The 21593-nt window shown below is 41.7% G+C and overlaps 1 protein-coding gene across 2 annotated transcripts in view; it reads left to right on the plus strand.

Annotated features, from left to right (window-relative positions):
- LOC125448356 (GMP reductase 1) overlaps positions 1-21593 on the plus strand; it is a 113494-nt gene that overhangs the window by 31097 nt on the left and 60804 nt on the right. For both annotated transcript variants that reach the window (XM_048523637.2, XM_059653473.1), the window contains exons 3-4: positions 18639-18722; positions 19839-20012. In XM_048523637.2, coding sequence (XP_048379594.1) covers positions 18639-18722; positions 19839-20012 — 258 coding nt within the window. The remainder of the gene's footprint in view (positions 1-18638; positions 18723-19838; positions 20013-21593) is intronic.

The following is a 21593-nucleotide window of genomic DNA, read 5'->3' on the forward strand; positions in this document are numbered from 1 at the left end:
ATCCTATCTGCCTAACTCTGACTTGGATAAAATCAATGACCCAGCCTATTCCCAATTCCTCCGCCTCCGCCGCATCTGCTCCCACGATAAGACATTTCACTCCCGCACATCCCAGATGTGCAAGTTCTTCAAGGACCGCAACTTGCCCCCCACAGCTATCGAGAACGCCCTTGACCGCATCTCCCGCATTTCCTGCAACACATCCCTCACACCCCGCCCCCGCCACAACCGCCCAAAGAGGATCCCCCTCGTTCTTACACACCACCCCACCAACCTCCGGATACAACGCATCATCCTCCGACACTTCCGCCATCTACAATCCGACCCCACCACCCAAGACATTTTTCCATCCCCACCCCTGTCTGCTTTCCGGAGAGACCACTCTCTCCATGACTCCCTTGTTCGCTCTGCATTGTCCTCCAACCTCACCACACCCGACACCTTCCCCTGCAACCGCAGGAAATTCCTACACTTGCCCCCACACCTCCTCCCTCACCCCTATCCCAGGCCCCAAGATGACATTCCACATTAAGCAGAGGTTCACCTGCACATCTGCCAATGTGGTATACTGCATCCACTGTACCCGGTGTGGCTTCCTCTACATTGGGGAAACCAAGCGGAGGCTTGGAGACCGCTTTGCAGAACACCTCCGCTCAGTTCACAACAAACAACTGCACCTCCCAGTCGCAAACCATTTCCACTCCCCCTCCCATTCTTTAGATGACATGTCTATCATGGGCCTCCTGCAGTGCCACAATGATGCCACCCGAAGGTTGCAGGAACAGCAACTCATATTCCGCCTGGGAACCCTGCAGCCCAATGGTATCAATGTGGACTTCACCAGTTTCAACATCTCCCCTTCCCCAACTGCATCCCTAAACCAGCCCAGTTCGTGCCCTCCCCCCACTGCACCACACAACCAGCCCAGCTCTACCCCTCCACCCACTGCATCCCAAAACCAGTCCAACCTGTCTCTGCCTCCCTAACCGGTTCTTCCTCTCACCCATCCCTTCCTCCCACCCCAAGCCGCACCCCCATCTACCTACTAACCTCATCCCACCTCCTTGACCTGTCCGTCTTCCCTGGACTGACCTATCCCCTCCCTACCTCCCCACCTATACTCTCTCCACCTATCTTCTTTTCTCTCCATCTTCGGTCCGCCTCCCCCTCTCTCCCTATTTATTCCAGAACCCTCACCCCATCCCCCTCTCTGAAGGGTCTAGGCCCGAAACGTCAGCTTTTGTGCTCCTGAGATGCTGCTTGGCCTGCTGTGTTCATCCAGCCTCACATTTTATTATCTTGGATTCTCCAGCATCTGCAGTTCCTATTATCTCTGACCCAGCCTCCGCCGTTTCCTGGGGAAAACAATTCTACAGACTATCCATAACCAGAGGAGTAAAAAAACTCCTAATTTCCATGTTAAGAGAAATCTTCTTATTCTTGAGCTGTGTCCCCTTGTTCTTGAGACCACCATAGCAGGAAGCCTACTCCTCATATGCACATTATTAGATTCCTGCAGGATCTTACATGTTCCAATAAGATCATTGCCCATTCTTTTAAACTTTAATGTGAATGCCAAACTTGTTCAACCTTTCTTCTTAAAATATTCCCTTTACCCCAGGAATGAGTTGAGTGAACCTTCCAAACTCATTAAATCATAAAAACTTGTCATCCCTTCTTAAATTTGGGTCAGATTTTGTGATATTCACAAATGTATGCAAAGCAGATTTGTAATTGGTGAAGTATGTGTTGTTTAGGCCTTTTCCGGAGCATCTTCTCAGAAATGTGTATCCAAATCCTAAAAACAAAATATGGAAGAGAAAAAAGTAAACACTATGGTCAAGTATTGAACTCATAACTGCTGCCGGTTCAAGGACACGCGCACACACGCACGCACATGTATATACACAATCATTAGACAGTGCTGAACATGGCATAGAGGCCAAAATTTCATTGACATTGAAATCAGCTTCAAATTGCTTCTGACATTTTCCTAGATTCTAGATTGGGAGGTAGCAAACGCAATCTCGCCATTTGAGAAATGAGAAAGAAAACAAATGCAAGTCGTTCAGAGTTAAGACAGACTTATGAAAGTTAAATTTCATTTGACAACTTTATTTAAATTCTTTGTAGCTAACCTAGTGTGTCAGATGGAGTTGGTAGATGTAGAGTATTTGGATTTCCCAAATGCATTCTATAAGTTACCATAGAAGAGGTTACAGTATGACATAAAATGAGGACTTGGGCTTCAGGGCAATACATTTGCATCAACTGTGGTTTGGTTAATTATCAGAGAGCATTAATATAATTATAATTATATTGTAATTATTCAAATGTAAAAGAATTACATCCTAGCAAGAAATAGACCCCACTCTCAGTTAAAGGAACTTAGTGAGTCATAATTTTAGACAAAAGCCTTTTCCAAGGTCCCAATTTTCTATGGCGTTGGGGATGGGGGAATCATATCTGTCATAGTTTATGCTTTACAGAACTTGGGATTATGAACCCTGATCCTTTCTAAACTCTTAGTTGAAGTTACTTATGTGATCACAGTTCTAATTCTTAAGAATGACTGATTATATACTGACAAAGTTAATCCTTTCCACTTTTCCCAAGGATAAGCTATATGCTTCATGTTTTCTATGTTTACTGAAAACATTTCTGTCTGCTGAATCTTTCACTTGTAGTTTAGATTAAAATGAACAGCCTCGTAAATTTTGCTGAAGCTGAAATTCAAAATGGAACATAGTGAATGCAAAACACTCTCTTCAATTTAATTCAATTCACTTTGGAATGAGTAATTTCCAGATGCTATCCCTGGAGAACTTTCAGTGAATTTTCACCTCTCCTGTCTGGAAACATTTCAAGCATAGCATATCATCTGCAGCTTATCAAACCTACCTGGTTTTCATTCCATTGGAAACGGTTAAAGCTGAACTTTAAAATTCTCCTCCCTGTTTTCAAACATCCCTGCTCTTCGTCTCTCTCTCTCTCTCTCTCTGTGTTAGTGTCACCAAACCTACAGACCACCTACATATCTGCACTTCTCCAATTCTAGTCTCTTCTACTTTCCTGACTTTAAACTGTTTATAATGAATGATGCTGGTCTAAGGGCCCTGCTTTATAAATTTCTCCAAACTGCTCCTCTTTTAAGACTGGCCTTAAATCTACTTCTCTTACCAAGCTATTGATCACCTGTCTCAACATCTCCTTATGTGGCTGCCTCGCTGTTGGATTTTAAGTGCCTTCATGCAATGTTTATTGTGTTTAAGGTGAATGTGGGTTGATGTTTTCTGAAGGCTGCAATGCATTAAATTTGAGTGAATGTAATGTTTTTGTATCATCGATGTTTCTGGTGAGTTAGAGGATATGTTGTTTAAACCTGTGTGACAACTTTAAGTTTAGTTAGACTGCATGAAGCAACATGAAAGTTAAGTTTTATTTTAAAAGTACCTGAGGCTTGTTTGGGAATACTGAGTTTAAATCAGACTGTAAGATTCCTAATGCACTCAATACCTAATACTATACATTTGTGTGATATAATTCCAGACTTTCATTCCAGCTGATTAACTTACATTAAAACCGTGTGTAAAAATACATACCAGCCTCCTTGTTTTGTCCAAATATTCAGGACAGAACTCAAATGAGTTCTAAAACAGGTTTCCGCATGTTGTACATAATTCTTTGAAATTTTTGTCACATATAGATAGGGTGGTTAAGAAGGCGTTTAGCATGCTTGCCTTCATTGCTCAGACCTTTGAGTGTAGGAGTTGGAATGTCATGCTGAGGTTGTACAAGAAGTTGGTGAGGCCTCTTCTGGAGTACTTTGCACAGTGCTGTTTGCCCTGCTATAGGAAGAATATTACTAAATTGGAAGTTTATAAATTCGTGAGGGGCACAGAGAAGGTGAATAGCAAGTCTTTTCTCTTGGTTGAGGGAATTCAAAATTTGGGGGCATATTTTTAAAGGGAGAGGAAAAAGATTTAGAAAGGACATGAGGAGCAAGGTCTTTACACAGAGTGGTTCATATATGGAATGAACTGCCAGAGGAAGTGGTGGATGCAGATATAGTTGCAACATTTAAAAGACATTTGGACAAGTTCATGAATAGGAAAGATTTGGAAGGATATGGACCAAGCAAAGGCAGGTGGGACTAGTTTAGATTGGGAACATATTTGGCATAGACTAGTTGGACTGAAGGGTCTGTTTCCTTGTGGTATGGCTGTATGACTCTGTGGCTATGGCTATGACTCTATATAAGACCATAAGACATAGAAGCAGAAATTAACCCATTCAGCCCATTGAGTCTCTGTCTTAAACATACTCAATGATATGGTCTCCACAACCTTCTGTGGCAATGAGTTCCATAGATTCACCACTCTCTGGCTGAAGAGGTTTCTCCGCGTCTCTGTTCTAAAGGGCTTTCCCTTTACTCCAAGGCCCTCAGGTCCTACTAATGGAAACATCTCCTGCTAATTGAAACATCTTCCCGTCGTCCACTCTGTCCAGACTGTTCAGTATTGTGTAAGTTTCAATTAGATTCCCCCTCATCCTTCTAAACTTCATCCAGTGTAGATCCAGAGTCCTCAAACATTCCTCATATGTTAAGCCTTCCATTCCTGTGAACCTCCTCTGGACCCACTCCAGGGCCAATATATCCTTCCTGAGGTATGGTGCCCAAAATTGCTCACACTATTCTAAATGTGGTATGACCAGAGCATTATAAAGCTTCAGAAGTACTTTCCTGCTTTTATATTCTAGTCCTGTAATTGCCAACATTGTATTTACCTTCCTAACTACTGACTCAACATGCATGTATACCTTAACAGAATCCTGGACTAGGACTCCCAAGTTCCTTTGCACTTCAGATTTCTGAATTTTATTCCCAATTAGAAAATAGTTTATACCAAAGTGCATGACCTCACACTTTCCCATGTAATATTCCATCTGCCACTTCTTTGCCTACTCTCCCAACCTGTCTAAATCCTTCTGCAGCCTTCCTGCCTCCTCAATACTACCTGTCCCTCCACCTGTCTTTGTATTATCTGCAAACATAGCCAGAGTACCCTGAGTTCCTTCATCTAGATTATTAATGTATAAAGTGAAAAGGTGTGCTCCCAACACTGACCCCTTCAGGAGAAGTCACCAGCTGCCATCCTGAAAAGGATCTTTTTATCCCCCTGTCTGCTTTCTGCCAGGCAGCCAGTCTTCTATTCATGCTAGTACCTTGCCTCTAACAGTAAGGGCTCTTATCTTACTCAACAGCCTCCAAGGCACCTTGTCAAAGGTTTTCTGGAAGTCCAAGTAGATAACATACATTGGCTCTACTTGATCTAACCTGTTCGTTACCTCCTAAAGAATACTAACAGATTTGTTAGACATGACCTCCTCTTGATGAAACTATGCTGATTTTGCCCTATTTTATCATGCACTTTCAAGTATTTAGAAATCTCATCCTTCACAATGGACTCCAAAATCTTACCAACAACAGAGGTCAGGCTAATTAACCTGTAATTTCCTGTTTTCTGCCTTACTCCATTCTTAAATGTGGTTACGGTAATGATTTTACAGTTCTCCAGAAATCTTCCTGACTCCAGTGATTCCTGGAAAGATCACCACTAAAGCCTGTACTTTATCTTCAGCTATCTCCTTCAGAACTCTGCCATGTAGTCCATCTACTCCAGGTTATTTATCACCTTCAGACCTTTCACTTTTTCTAGTGCCTTCTCCTTGCTGATGGCTACCGTACTCACTTCTACCACCACGTTCCCCCACCCCCACCCAACTCTTGAATTTTTAGGATGTTTCTTTTGTCTTCTACTCTGAAGACTGATGCAAAGTGCTTGTTCAGTTCCTCCGCCATTTCTTTGTTCCCCATTACTACTGCTCCAGCATCATTTTCCAGCGGCCTAATGTCCACTTTTGCCTCTCTTTTGCCCTTTATATATCTAAGGAAACTCTTGCAGTCTTCTTTTATATTACTGGTTAGGTTACCCTGTTATTTCATCTTCTTCGTCCATATTTCTTTTATAGTTGCCCTCTGTTGGTCATTATAGACTTCCTAATCCTCTGGTTTCTCAATGCCCTTTGCCACATTATATGCTTTCTCTTTTGCTTTTATGCTGTCCCTAATTTCCCTAGTCAGCCATGGTTGCCTCATCCTCCCTTTTTCCAAAAGATGAATTTTTGTTATGTCTCCTGAATTACTCCCAGAAACTCCTACCATTGCTATTCCACTGTCTTTCCGGCTAGGCTCCTCTCCCAGTCAATTCTGCTCAGCTCCTCCCTCATGCCTCTACAGTTGCCTTTATTCAACTGTAATACCTTTACATCTTATTCCAGCTTCTGTATCTCAAATTGCAGAGTAAATTCTGTCATGTTATGGTCATTGTCTCCTAAGAGTTCCTTCACCTAAAGCTCCTTTAACAAGTTTGCCTCATTGCACATCACTAAACCCAGAATTGCCTGTTCCCTAGTCGGCTCCACCACAAGCTGTTCCAAAAAACCATCTCATCAACATGCCGCAAATTCTTGCAATCCACTACTAACCTGATTTTTCCAATCCACCTTCATATTGAAATCCCCCACAATCATTATAACCTTGCCTTTCTTTCATGCCTTTTCTGTCTCCTGTGTATTTTGTGGTATATTTTGTGCCCCACATCTTGACTACTGTTTGGAGGCCTGTATATGACTCCCATTATGAGTTTTTCACCTTTTAAGTTCTTTAATGCGACCCACATAGATTCTACATCATTTGACCCTTTGCCATTTCTTGCTATTGACTTAATTTCATTTCCTACTAATTAGGCAACCTCACCCTCTCTGCCCACCTGCCTGTCTTTTTGATAGGATATACATCCTTGGATATTTAGCTCACAGTCCTCATCCCCTTGCAGACACGTCACCATGATGTCCAAGACATCATACCTGCCAATTTCAATATGTGCCACAAGTTCATTTATCTTATTTTCTATATTGCTTGCATTTGGATAACAACACTTTCAGTCCTGTATTTACTGTCCCTCTTCTCATTGTCATTCGGTTAACCGGTGTGATGGTAGTTTGATTCCTAACTCTTTCCAAACATGCTGTTCTATTTTGTGTTCTGGAGACTTTAATAACCTCTCCTCAGTTCTCCTTACTTTTCATTTCTTTCATGCTTTTCCATGCAGTTGAATGCATCCCCACAGATGTTAGCTTGCCACTTTGTTTCCCATTAGCCGTTATACTACTTAGAGTTTTACCCTTTGACCATAAGACCATAAGACATAGGAGTGGAAGTAAGGCCATTCGGCCCATCAAGTCCACTCTGCCATTTAAATCGTGGCTGATGGGCATTTCAACTCCACTTCCCTGCACTCTCCCCCGTAGCCCTTGATTCCTTGTGAGATCAAGAATTTGTTGATCTCTGCCTTGAAGGCATCTAACAACCCGGCCTCCACTGCTCTCCGTGGCAATGAATTCCACAAGCCCACCACTCTCTGGCTGAAGAAATGTCGTCTCATTTCAGTTTTAAATCTACCCCGTCTAATTTTAAGGCTGTGCCCACGGGTCCTAGTCTCTCCGCCTAATGGAAACAACTTCCTAGCTTCCACCTCTTCTAAGCGATACATTATCTTGTAAGTTTCTATTAGATCTCTCCTCAACCTTCTAAACTCTAATGAGTACAATCCCAGGATCCTTAGCTGTTCATCATACGTTAAAGCTATCATTCCAGGGATCATCTGTGTGAATCTCCCCTGGACACCCTCCAGGGATAGTATGTCCTTCCTGAGGTGTGGGGCCCAAATTGGACACAGTATTCTAAATGGGGCCTAACTAGAGCTTTATAAAGCCTCAGAAGCACATCGCTGCTTTTATATTCCCTTCTCTTCCCCTGACCCTCTACTTTCTAATTTAAAGTTCTTTGACCACCCTATTTAATCTTTTTGCTGGAACATTGGTCTCAACTTGGTTCAGGTGACAACTGTTCCAACGGCACAGATCCCTCCTGTTACAATGCTGATGGCAGTGCCCCATGAAATGGAACCCATCTTTTCCACTCCAGTCTTTTAACCACGTGTCTACTTCACTTATTCTCACATCTCTATGCCAATTTGCATTTGGCTGAGGTAGTAATACGGAAAATATAACCCTTGAGGACCTATTCTTTAGTTCCTAGCTCCTAGTTCCTGATAATCCCCAAACAGGTCCTGTTCCCTCATCTTGACAATGTTGCAGGAAGCCGCAAAAGAATTTGGACAGGTTCAGTGACTGGGCAAGACTGTTGCAAATAGAATGTAATGTGAAAGGAGAAAGATGTAGTTTTCTATTTTAGTAGGAAAAAAAACAGGATAGCAAAATCGGTTTACTAGACAGATTTCTGGGCTGAGGGGAGATGAAGAAATTGAATAGACTGGGCCTTATTTATCTGGAGTTTAGAAAAATGAGAGGTAATCTATTGAAGCGTGTTATGGGTCAAAATATACCCCATAACCCCAGTGAGAGCTCCGTCTAAGATTCTGTTTCAGGAAATGTTTTGATTTTCAACTGTTCCTTTTTCATTTTCACTAGCCCGTGTACTTGTACTTCTGTTGATTGTGTGTCAGGATATTATTCTTTTGACAGATGAGGTAGCACAAAACAACAGACTGGAAGATTGCATAATATATAATACTTCAATCAAAAGCCAACAACTAATCAGATCAAAATAGTATATTAACCATGTGCTAGATTAAAAAACTTATTTTGCAAAGCAACTCTTTACTGCACAAGCAGTGTGTTCAGTGTCAAACCGCACCAGAACAGGAAAACACATGAAACAAGGGTGTCAGCTATTTTGATTGAATGAATATGTCCATTATAAACAAAATTAGCAAATATTCTAAGTTCCTACAAATATTCAATTTGTTCTCCTTTGGTTTGGTTCTTAAGATTGACTCACCAATTATTTTTGATATTGTTCAAGAAGGAGAAGACTTTCATCCCTTTACTCATAGCCAATGATATTATTTCTACGATTTCCATTTAATGGAAAAAGTTATAGAATTCCTCTTGCCTCTCTTTAAAGTGTCAACTTCATAAAGTGTGTCATGGTATTACACTGTAATTTTTGGACTGTCTTCTTTAGTGAGATGCACACGAGCATAGCTTTAACTTAACTAACCTGTTAACTTTTAATCCATGAGCTGCAAGGATGTCTTTGGAGTGTACCAGTAGTAATTGCACATTGGCATCTTCCATAGTCTTTTGGTTCCTGTTGACAATTTTTCTGATGAAGTATTGTCACAGCTCCAGGAATCTTGGTTAATTGACAATGAACCAAATTGCTTTCAGAGGCAGTGGACCTATGCCTCATGATGGTTTTTGTAAGATTAAGATATCAGCTTCACCTTCCATAAGCCCTTTCAATTCAGGTCCCTTCACAGTGCTTTTCTTCAATGGATCTTAGTATGGAGCCATTGCATGCCTGTCATTGTCATGCAGGACCTCTTGATTGTGATAACACTGTCATTCACTTCTGGTATTCTAATATTGTCCCTCCGGAAAAAAAGAGACGGATGCAATGACTACTCGAAACATCCATACACAGTGCCACGTCATAGAGACATAGCACTGTACAGCATGGAAACAGACCCTTTGGTCTAACTCCTCCATGCTGACCAGATATCCTAAATTAATCTAGTCCCATTTGCCAGCATTTGGCCCATTTTCGTCTAAACCCTTCTTATTCATTTACTCATCCAGATGCATTTTAAATGTTGTAATTGTTCCAGCCTCCATCGCTTCCTCTGGCTGCTCATTCCAAACATGCACTATCCTCTGTGTGAAAATGTTGCCCCTTAGGTCGCTTTTAAATATTTCCCCTCTCACCTTAAACCTATGCCGTCTAGTTTTGGACTCTCCCGTACAGGGGAAAAGACCTTGCCCATTCACCCTATCCACACCCCTCATGATTTTATAAACCTCTGTAAGGCGACCCCTCAGCCTATGACACTGCAGAGAAAATAGCCCCACCCTATTCAGCCTTTCCCTATTGCTCAAACCCTCCAACCCTGGCAACATCTTGTAAATCTTCTCTGAATCCTTTCAAGTTTCACAACATCCTTCCTGTAGCAGTGAGACCAAAATTGCATGCGCTATTCCAAAAGCGGCCCAACCAATGGTCTTTAAAGCCTCAGCAAGACCTCCCAACTCCTATACTCAATGCACTGACCAATAAAGGCAAGCATACCAAATGCCTTCTTTGCTATCCTGCCTACCTATGACTCAACATATGACTGTTAGGTCTGAAGGCTGATAAGTCCCTGGGACCTGATGGTCTGCATCCCAGGGTACTTAAGGAGGTGGCTCTAGAAATTGTGGACGCGTTGGTAATTATTTTCCAAGGTTCTATAGATTCAGGATCAGTTCCTGCGGATTGGAGGGTGGCAAATGTTGTCCCACTTTTCAAGAAAGGAGGGAGAGAGAAAACAGGAAATTACAGACTGGTTAGCCTGACATCAGTGGTGGGAAAGATGCTGGAGTCAATTTTAAAAGATGAAATTACGACTCATTTGGATAGCAGTAACAGAATAGGTCAGAGTCAGCACGGATTTACGAAGGGGAAATCGCGCTTGACTAATCTTCTGGAATTTTTTGACGATGTATCTATGAAGATGGATAAGGGAGAACCAGTGGATGTAGTGCACCTGGACTTTCAGAAAGCCTTTGATAAAGTCCCGCATAGGAGATTGGTGAACAAAATTAGGGCACATGGTATTGGGGGCAAAATACTGAGTTGGATTGAAAATTGGCTGGCTGACAGGAAGCAAAGAGTAGTGATAAACGGGTCCCTTGCAGAATGGCAGGCAGTGACCAGTGGGGTACCACAAGGTTCGGTGCTGGGACCGCAGCTGTTTATGATATATATTAATGATATAGACAAAGGCATTAGAAGTAATATTAGCAAATTTGCTGATGACACAAAGTTGGGTGGCAATGTGAAATGTGAGGAGGATGTTATTAGAATACAGAGTGACTTGGACAGGCTAGGTGAGTGGCAGATGAAGTTTAATGTGGATAAATGTGTGGTTATACACTTTGGTGGCAAGAACAGCAAGGCAGATTACTATCTCAATGGAGTCAAGTTAGGTAAAGGGGAAGCACAACGAGATCTAGGTGTTCTTGTACATCAGTCAATGAAAGCAAGCATGCAGGTACAGCAGGTTGTGAAGAAAGCTAATAGCATGCTGGCCTTCATAACAAGAGGAATTGAGTATTGGAGCAAAGAGGTCCTTCTGCAGCTGTACAGGGCCCTGGTGAGACCGCACCTGGAGTATTGTGTGCAGTTTTGGTCTCCCAATTTGAGGAAGGATATTCTTGCTATTGAGGGAGTGCAGCGTAGGTTCACAAGGTCAATTCCCGGAATGGCGGGACTATCATATGTTGAAAGATTGGAGCGACTGGGCTTGTATACTCTTGAGTTTAGAAGGATGAGGCCATTTAGAACAGAGTTGAGGAAAAACTTCTTCACCCAGAGAGTGGTGGGCATATGGAATGCTCTGTCCCAGAAGGCAGTGGAGGCCAACTCTCTGGATGCTTTCAAGAAAGAGATAGACAGAGCTCTTAATGATAGTGGAATCAAGGATTATGGGGATAAGGCAGGAACAGGATACTGATTGTGGATGATCAGCCATGATCATAATGAATGGTGGTGCTGGCTCGAAGGGCCGAATGGCCTACTCCAGCACCTATTGTCTATTGTCTATTGTCTATTGTCTATAACATTCAAGGAACTATGAACCTGCACTCCAAGGTCTCCTTGTTCAGCAACACTTCCCAGGACCTTACAATTAAATGTATAAGTCCTGCGCTGATTTGCCTTTTTCAAAATGCAGCACCTCACATTTATCAAGGAATTTGTAGGAGGTGAACTTCTTTATAATTCAAGATAACAAAGTATGGAACTGGATGAACACAGCAGGCCAAGCAGCATCTCAGGAGCACAAAAGCTGACGTTTCAGGCCTAGACCCTTAATCATACCTCTCTGATGAAGGGTCTAGGCCCGAAACATCAGCATTTGTGCTCCTGAGATGCTGCTTGGCCTGCTGTGTTCATCCAGCTCCATACTTTGTTATCTTGGATTCTCCAGCATCTGCAGTTCCCATTATCACTTCTTTATAATTCATCTTGCTTTAGAAGTATCTTCTTTATTGACTACTGCCTGCTGCTCACTTAGGTAATTTAGATGGTCGACAGTAGTTGGAAGATGCCTCTCCACTTTTACCAATGCCTGTGATCAACAAATGAGTTCCCTCTAATTATGTTGGTCGAAGGACCATTTCCACCAACAACTCAGCCATTTTACAAAGTTCCTGAATAGATTTGGATGACTTTCTGTACAATGATGAATATGATGTCAAGAAACCATCAATGTCTCTGTGAAGTTGTTGTCTCTTTATGAACATTGGCAACAGGTTCAAATTAATGCACCATCCAGTGAATTCTATTTAGACATCTCATAAGGCAGCTTTGTAAAGGTGATGTTCACTCCACGTGCACAAAGCCAGTCAAATTACTTTCCTATTCTGGGTTACACTTCTCCATGAATGTTGAGTTGATGCAGTTCAGGATCCACTTGCATTTGCACCCTCAGTATCTAGGATTCCAAAAAACTTTCATTTGTGGGATATCATCATCTAAGTACTTAACCTGTCCCAGCAAATTTCTCCTTGCTACTTCTGTCAGCACTGTCAAAATCCTTATATAGTATGCCGATTGTGCCTAAGTGTTGTAGACCTAACGAACAACCTTCGATAGGAAGTGAATGAAGGTTCACACTTGTGTTCAACTCCCATTGGTGTTTCTAACATACATACCATTTAGTTTCTCAACAAGTACAAGCAAAGGAAAGTGGATCATGGCTCAATGATGGTAACTTTTATCAAGTAGCTTGATGATTTCCCCACATGTTTATTCAGCCATTTTCACAACCCTCTGGACTATTGGCTCTTATCCAATGACTTGATTCATCCTTGCGTTATAAGCTGCCTTGTGACTAATCAACTCTGGCTATGAAATAATGTTGAAAATTTCTTTAAGTTAGTTGTGGCAGGGATGAAGGGACCAGAGCTGACTGTTCTCTGGATGTTGTTTGTGTCAGTTCACTCTGGTGCACCATGGCAAGCCTTGCAGTGTATTTGCAGCATCCTGTCACTGATTTGTTAGATCCCAATCCAAAGCAGCTTTTAGGTACATTATTCAGAGGTTTTTCTTCATAGAATGATGGTTTATTCTACTTGAGTGCTAGAGATAGTAGTGATACTGTCCTCATTTCAGATGATGAACTTAAAGGTATTTCAGAGATTTCCTTGGTGCCACAGGCTTGTGTAGGTTTCACTCAAATCAAAGTCTCCATGCTGATTCCAGAATTTAATTTCATTGTCCTTTGTTTCCCTTTCCAAAAAAAGTCAATTCTGTAGATAGTCTGACTTCAGGTAGCTAAACTTTGAAATTTATTGGTAATTTCTTAATATAATTAAAAGTAATGCATTGTTCACACTGATCATTAATATTTGAAGTGTGAATTTAGAGTTAGGGCTCAAATTACTTTCCTTAGAACAGTGACTTTGAATTAAAGTTGCATCTGCACAGCAGTTGTTAACGAGCAGCTGTTCTGTTAATGAACAGATGGCTGCAGGAAACTAACTGAACTCCATGCTCAAATTCCTGAATTGTGCACTCATGAATGTGAGCTTATTCAAAACTGTGCAGGCTCAAACTTATTGTAGCCTTGACTCAGGCAACAATGTAAGAGCTCAATGCCAAAAAAGTGAGAGCAGTTGCCCTCAATTTAGTATAGATATAATATAGGAACTTTATAAATCATTGCTTAGACCTCATTTGAAGTGTTATGGATAATTCTGGCACCACTTTTCAGGGAAGATATAGATCTATGAAAGTATGCGGTGAAAAAGTACCAAGATTCAAGCAAGGATGAGGGATTTTGGTGATGAAGAGAAGTTGGAAAGGTTAGAATTGTTGTAACTTTGGGATGTAGAAAGTTAAAAGGCGCCTAACAGAGGTTTTTACAATATGAGACATTCATTCCCTTGATGGAGGGAAAAAAATTAATCCTTCTGATGAGTGGATCAATAACCAGAAGTTACAAATTTAAAATAATTGCTAAAATATCTAGACCAAAGAGGACAAATGTTGCTGGGATTTAGAACACCCTGCCTGAAAAAATGATTGAAGTTGATTTGATAACTAATTTTAAAAGGGAACTGAACAGGTAATTGATGAATTTATCCAGTTATGGCTAAAATTGAGTTGTGAAGTTAAGCACAACTGTTGTTTTAAAGAACCAGTATGAGCACCGTGGTTTGAATGGCTTTCTTGTGTGTCATAAGTTTCAAAGATTCAATTAGTCAGGTGATCTTTGATAAAGTAGTGGCACATGGTATAGCTAACAATGGGGGAAATAAGGGAAATTTTCGAATGGCTGAATGGGTCGGTGTTGGGTCCACTGCTGTTTGTCATTTTTATAAATGACCTGGATGAGGGCATAGAAGGATGGGTTAGTAAATTTGCAGACGACACTAAGGTCGGTGGAGTTGTGGATAGTGACGAAGGATGCTGTAGGTTGCAGAGAGACATAGATAAGCTGCAGAGCTGGTCTGAGAGATGGCAAATGGAGTTTAATGTGGACAAGTGTGAGGTGATGCACTTTGGTAGGACTAACCGGAATGCAAAGTACTGGGCTAACGGTAAGATTCTTGGTAGTGTAGATGAGCAGAGAGATCTCGGTGTCCATGTACACAGATCCTTGAAAGTTGCCAGGGCTGTTAAGAAGGCATACAGTGTTTTAGCTTTTATTAATAGAGGGATCGAGTTCCGGAACCAAGAGGTTATGCTGCAGCTGTACAAAACTCTGGTGCGGCCGCACTTGGAGTATTGCGTACAGTTCTGGTCACCGCATTATAAGAAGGATGTGGAAGCTTTGGAAAGGGTGCAGAGGAGATTTACTAGGATGTTGCCTGGTATGGAGGGAAGGTCTTACGAGGAAAGGCTGAGGGATTTGAGGCTGTTTTCGTTAAAGAGAAGAAGGTTGAGAGGTGACTTAATTGAGACATATAAAATAATCAGAGGGTTAGATAAGGTGGATAGGGAGAGCCTTTTTCCTAGGATGGTGACAGCGAGCACGAGGGGGCATAGCTTTAAATTGAGGGGTGAAAGATATAGGACAGATGTCAAAGGCGCTTTCTTTATTCAGAGAGTAGTAAGGGAATGGAATGCTTTGCCTGCAACGGTAGTAGATTCGCCAACTTTAAGTACATTTAAGTCATCATTGGACAAGCATATGGACGTACATGGAATGTACGGGCTTGAGATCGGTATGACAGGTCGGCACAACATCGAGGGCCGAAGGGCCTGTTCTGTGCTGTAATGTTCTATGTTCTATGTTCATATCTGACACAAGAAAATGATGTTGATAATTGCAACATCATCACATCTGTATAAGTATTCCTGTGGGGAGCATCCTCATCCCAAACATTTTCACTAATCACCATTCATCATCGTCTTCTTTAATAACCTATGAACTGTCATAAAGTTAGGGGTGTTTATTGATGATTGCACAATGACAATCTCTATTTGCAACTACTCCAACAATGAAACAACTCATACCAGGCTACAACAAGGCTTGGACAATATTGAGGCTTGAGTTGAAAACTAACTGGTTATGTCCATACCATATGAATGCTAGCTAGTGTTAATCCCTAACAAGAGAAAAACAGAGAAAAGAAAAAAAGAGATTTATAAGGATTACACCAGGAATATCTGAGTTTACCTATTGGGAAAGAACAGACAGGCTGGTTCTGTTTGCTGCTAAAATATAAAGGAGGCTGTGCAGTAGAAGTCTTTAAAATTATGAATATTTTGATAATGTAGATCCAGAGAGAATGTTTCTGTTTGTGGGGAAGAGCATAACCAGAATTCGTCAATATAAGATAGTCACCAAGAAATCTAGAAATGAGTTCAGAAGAAACTTCGTTGCCGAGAGAGTGATGAGAATGTAAAACTCACTACCTCAGGAAGTGGTTAAAATGAATAGTTTAGATGCATTTCAGGGGAAAATAACAAATATTTGAGAGGGAAAGGAATAGAAAGTTAACAAAGTTAATTTAGTACAGAAGAACTAGACTGATTCTTGGGTGACAGGTTTGTTGTATCGGGACAGTTTGAATTAACTGGTCTTGTATTCACTGGTGTTTTGAAGAATGAAAGGGGATCTCATTGCAACATAAAATCCTGATAAGGCTTGACAGACTAGAATGCAGATATTGGGTTTCCCAGGCTTGCACCATAATTTGGTAGGCGGAGGTGGTTGCAGAATGAGGGGTCATAGTCTCGGGATACCGGGTAGGCCTTTACTGACTGAGGTGAGGCAAGATTTCTTCTCTCAAAGGGTGTTGAATGTGTGGCATTCTCAACAATAGAAAGCTGTGGCACCCAGGTCACTGAATATAGTTGAGGAAGAATAAATATATTACTAGAAATTAAAGGTAACAAGGAGTATTTGGGGAAGCAGGAATATAACGTTGAGATAAAAGATCAACGGTAATCATGTTGAATAGTAAAGCAGGAATAATGGGCTGAATGGATGACTCCTGCTTCTATTTTCTATGTTTCTATGAAAATCGTGAGGAAGCTGGAGTGGCACATGAACTGGTTGGTGTGAATTGGTCTGGTTCTGTATTTTATAACACAGGTAATCCTACTTAATCATCTCCTCAATGTCCTTCATTCACAACACCCAGGCCCTTCACTATAAGTAGTATGAAAACTTAATTTAATATAACATTATTTACACACTTCCTACAGACACCATTAGAACATTAGGAGCCAGTTATGTTCACCACCTGCACATGAACCCTGCCCTCATTTGAATACCAGGGATTTAGATTATTCTAGTCCTTAATCGTGAGAACCAACTCAGTGCTGAATATTGTGAATTAATTTTGGAGAAAGTACGTAAGCACAAGCTTTCATAATTTATAGCATTCTTTCAAAACTAGTTTTAAAATGTTTATTTTCCTATTGAAATCCTTCACTTGATTGCTTTACTTATATGGTTATGAGGAATGAGCTGTAATAAAGGGCTTGATCCTTGCTCTAACTCTATGAAACTAAAGCCATTTCCAACTAAGCCATAGATTATGATCCATGCTGACCTATACAGGTGAGAGATTATTTTATTAAACTGAAAGTTATTTGATAATATGCCCTGGATTGGGTGTTGAGTTTTTTAAAAAAATTACTCACTTGTGGGATGTGACCAGCATTTATTGCCCATCCCTACTTGCCCTTGAGAAAGTAGTGGTGAGCTGCCTTCTTGAACCACTGTAGTCCGTCTGCTGTGGGTTGATCCACTATGCCGTTAAGGAGGGAATTCCATGATTTTGATCCAATGACAGTGAAGGAATGGTGATATATTTCCAAGTCAGGATGGTGAGTGGCTTGGAGGGGAACTTGAAGGTAGTTGTGTTCCCACGTATCTTCTGTCCATGACCTTTTAGATGGAAGTTGTCGTGGGTTTGGAAGGTGCTGTCTGAGGATCTTTGGTGAATTTCTGCAGTGCATCTTGTAGAGAGTACACAATGCTGCTACTGAGCATTGGTGATGGAGGGGTTGGATGCTTGTGGACGTGGTGTCGATAAAGCAGGCTGCCTTGTTCTGGATGGTGTCAAGTATCTTGAGTGTTGTTGGGACTGCACTCATCCAGGCAAATGAGGAGTATTCTATCACATACCGACTTGTGCCTTATAGATGGTTAACAGGTTCTGGGGAGTCAGGAGGTGTATTACATGCCACAGTATTCATAGCCTGTGACCTGCTCTTGTAGCCACTGTGTTCATGTGGTGAGTCTATTTGAGTTTCGAGTCAATGATGACCCCCAGGATGTTGGCAGTGGGAAATTCAATGATGGTAATGCCATTGAATATCAAGGGGCAGTGGTTAGATTGTCTCTTATTGGTGAAAGTTATAGCATGGTATTCGTGTGGCATGAATGTTACTCTCCACTTGTCAGCCCAAGCCTGAATATTGGCCAGATCTTGTTACATTTGGACATGGACTGCTTCAGTATCTGAGTCATGAATGATGCTGAATGTTGTGCAATCATTAGCAAACATCCCCACGTCTGTCCTTATGATGGATAGAAGGTTATTGATGAAACAGTTGAAGATGGTTGGATCTAGGACACTACCCTAAGAAACTCCTGCAGCAATGTCCTGGAGCTGAGTTGACTGACCTCCGACAACCACAACCATGTTCCTATGGGGCAGGTATGAATCTAACCACTGGAGACTTTGCCCCCAGATTTCCATTGATTCCAGTTTTACCAGGGCTCCTTGATGCCACACTCAGTTGAATGCAGCTTTGTTGTCAAGGGCTGTCAGTCTTACAACATCTGAGTGTGAAAACCATGCACTACCTTGGACAAGGTTGAAATAGCTGTGTCAGTGAAAATGGCTTGATCATGGCAGGTCAGTGCTCCTCGTGCTGTATACATTTGAGGCACGAAGTGTTTTCCAAGAACACTAGATCCACTGATTTCTTTTAATTTGTGTTCAATCCATTTTCTGAAATACTATTTTGGTTTATTTTGTAGTTTGGGATGTTTACTGCCATTCATAAACACTACATTCTAGAAGATTGGAAGAAGTTTGCAACATTACATCCTGAATGTCTTGAGGTATTTGAAAACTCTCTTTTTTGAGATAAAATGGAATAATAATGTTATCTTTACTCTGTTCAAACTCTGTTATCTGTCTGTTGCTGTTTATGTTTACAGTTAGGTCAGTGATGGGGTGCTCTGCATATTTCACTTACGCTCTTCTGGTGATTTGTGTTTGGGTGGGGATTAAAGAGGAGATAATTCTTTCTTTAGTAGGGAATGGATGGTGCTAAAATGTAATCTTTGTCCTCAGAATGGATGGAATGGAAAGCTATTGCTTTTGTGAGCATTGAGGCTTACTTTCATGTCTGAAACCACCCCAAAATATAGTTGGACCTTACATCTCTGCTTTTTAATGCCTCAGCAGCACATGACCATAAATATTACAAATGTAGCTTTTGACACAAACTGTTCCCATCAGCTGGGGTTGCTGTAATTAGTAGGAGATAGTAAGGACTGCAGATGCTGAAAGCCACAGTCAATAAATGTGGAGCTGGAAAAACACAGCAAGTCAGACAGCATCAGGTGAGCAGGAAAGTCAACATTTCAGGCCGAAACCTTTCATCCAGATGCCTTGACCTGTCCGACTTCCCTGGACTGACCTATCCCCTCCCTACCTCCCCACCTATACTCTCTCCACCTATCTTCTTTTCTCTCCATCTTCGGTCCGCCTCCCCCTCTCTCCCTATTTATTCCAGAACCCTCACCCCATCCCCCTCTCTGATGAAGGGTCTAGGCCCGAAACGTCAGCTTTTGTGCTCCTGAGATGCTGCTTGGCCTGCTGTGTTCATCCAGCCTCACATTTTGTTATCTTGGATTCTCCAGCATCTGCAGTTCCCATTATCGCTGTGTGATCCTACTGTGTTTGTCCAGCTCTACGTTTATTGTTATGATTAGTACATGAGTATGGAGATCTGTGAGACCTGAAAGGTTGAAAAGGAACAGAAAAATATTTGAAGCCTGCTGACCTTGAAACCTAAATTTCTGAAATGCATTTTCTCTGGAAAGAATTCCAGGCCAATTGTGAATTTAAGATACACAAAATACCCTTTGAACTTTGAGTATAGCAGTTTGAAGCAGCACCTTGATTAATCGTTCTTTCATTCTCTTTCTTTTTGTGATATCTCCCTTCAGCACATAGCTGTTAGCTCAGGCACTGGCCAGAAAGACTTGGACAAACTTTACACAATTTTGGAAACAATCCCAGCCATCAAATTCATCTGTCTGGATGTTGCCAATGGTTACTCAGAATACTTTGTTGAATCGGTTAAAACTGTCCGGGCTAAGTTTCCGAAACACACAATTATGGTGAGTATTACATCCACACAAAACAATTGGTGAAACATATTAAATTATTGCAGCAGACAGTCACTGGGTAATCCAACATAGAGTGCTTGAATATGGTTCCACACTCATTCTTGACACAATTCCAATACAGTTAAGTTGAAAAGCTATTAAATACTTTGTGGTTGACAGTGGTTGCCAAAAGGAAGGAGGCATTGATGAAAATCAAAATTGCTAACCCAGTACAAGTCATGTGATTCAATTTGATATTTCTGAAATTGCAGCATGTATTTCCAAATAATGAGGGTTAGGAAAAAGACATCTGTCATTAAGATCACATGGCAACAGTAAAGAAAACTAACCAGCTGTTGCTATAACAGAAACAAAGTACTACAAATGCCGTTGATCAGAAATTAAAACAGAATGTGGTGGAGAATTTTGCCAGGCAGCACCTCCAGTGAAGAACATTGATCAGAGTATCTTGTAGCTAATTGTAGTTCTTTGTGGGATTAATGCAGATAATGGGCCTGCATTATTGGGCTTGAGGCAGCAATCAGTGTCTGATCAAGGTGCTGGCCTTCCTGCCTTTGCTTACATCCACTTTGTCTCCTTTCCCAACTATCCCCAAATTTAATTTATGTACCTGAGACTTGAGTCCTCAATAATTATGGAAATCCAGAGGGAAGGATGACCTTCAAACAGCAATCAAAGCCTCTGTATCAGTGCTGCCAAGCAAAAAAAAACTTCTGCCTTTGATTGGCTCACCAAGTGGGGTTTCACACATGGGGACTTCATTCCAGAGGAAGGACCCTTAGTGGGTATGAAATTACCTGTTTGGCATGTGATTCAACAGGTCATCATGAAAAGAGGTGGTGTGAGAGTCCAGCTGATAGATGAGATTCGATTAGATTAGATTAGATTCCCTACAGTGTGGAAACAGGCCCTTCAGCCCCACAAGTCCACACCGCCCCTTGAAGCATCCCACCCAGACCCATCCCCCTATAACCCACACACCCCTGAACACTATGGGAAATTTAGCATGGCCAATCCACCTAGCCTGCACATCTTTGGACTGTGGGAGGAAACCCATACAGACACAGGGAGAATGTGCAAACTCTGCACAGACGGTTACCCGAGGCTGGAGTTGAACCCGGGTGCCTGGTGCTGTGAGGCTGCAGTGCTAACCACTGAGCCACCGTGCCGCCCTACATCCCCTACGTCTTAGGATTCTGCTGGCTGATAAATTAAAACCATGGTTCAGCTGTCATTTAGAGTCGAAGAGTTGTACGGCACTGAAACAGATCCTTTGGTCTAACTTGTCCATGCAGACCAGATGCCCTATATAAATCTAGCCCATACCACTCTGAACCCTTCCAATTCTTCCACTTATCCATTTGCCTTTTAAGTGTTGTTATTGTACCAGCCTCCAGCACTTCCTCTGGCAGGTCATTCTATACATGCACCACCCTCTGCGTGAAAAAGTTGCCACTTAAATCCCTTCTAAATTTTGCCCCTCTCGCCTTAAACCTATGCCTTCTATTTTAGACTCCCCCATCCTAGGGAAAAGACCTTGGCTATTCATCCAATCCATGCCCCTCATTATTT

This window comes from Stegostoma tigrinum, chromosome 2, assembly GCF_030684315.1.
Source record: "Stegostoma tigrinum isolate sSteTig4 chromosome 2, sSteTig4.hap1, whole genome shotgun sequence".
Lineage (NCBI taxonomy): Eukaryota > Metazoa > Chordata > Chondrichthyes > Orectolobiformes > Stegostomatidae > Stegostoma > Stegostoma tigrinum.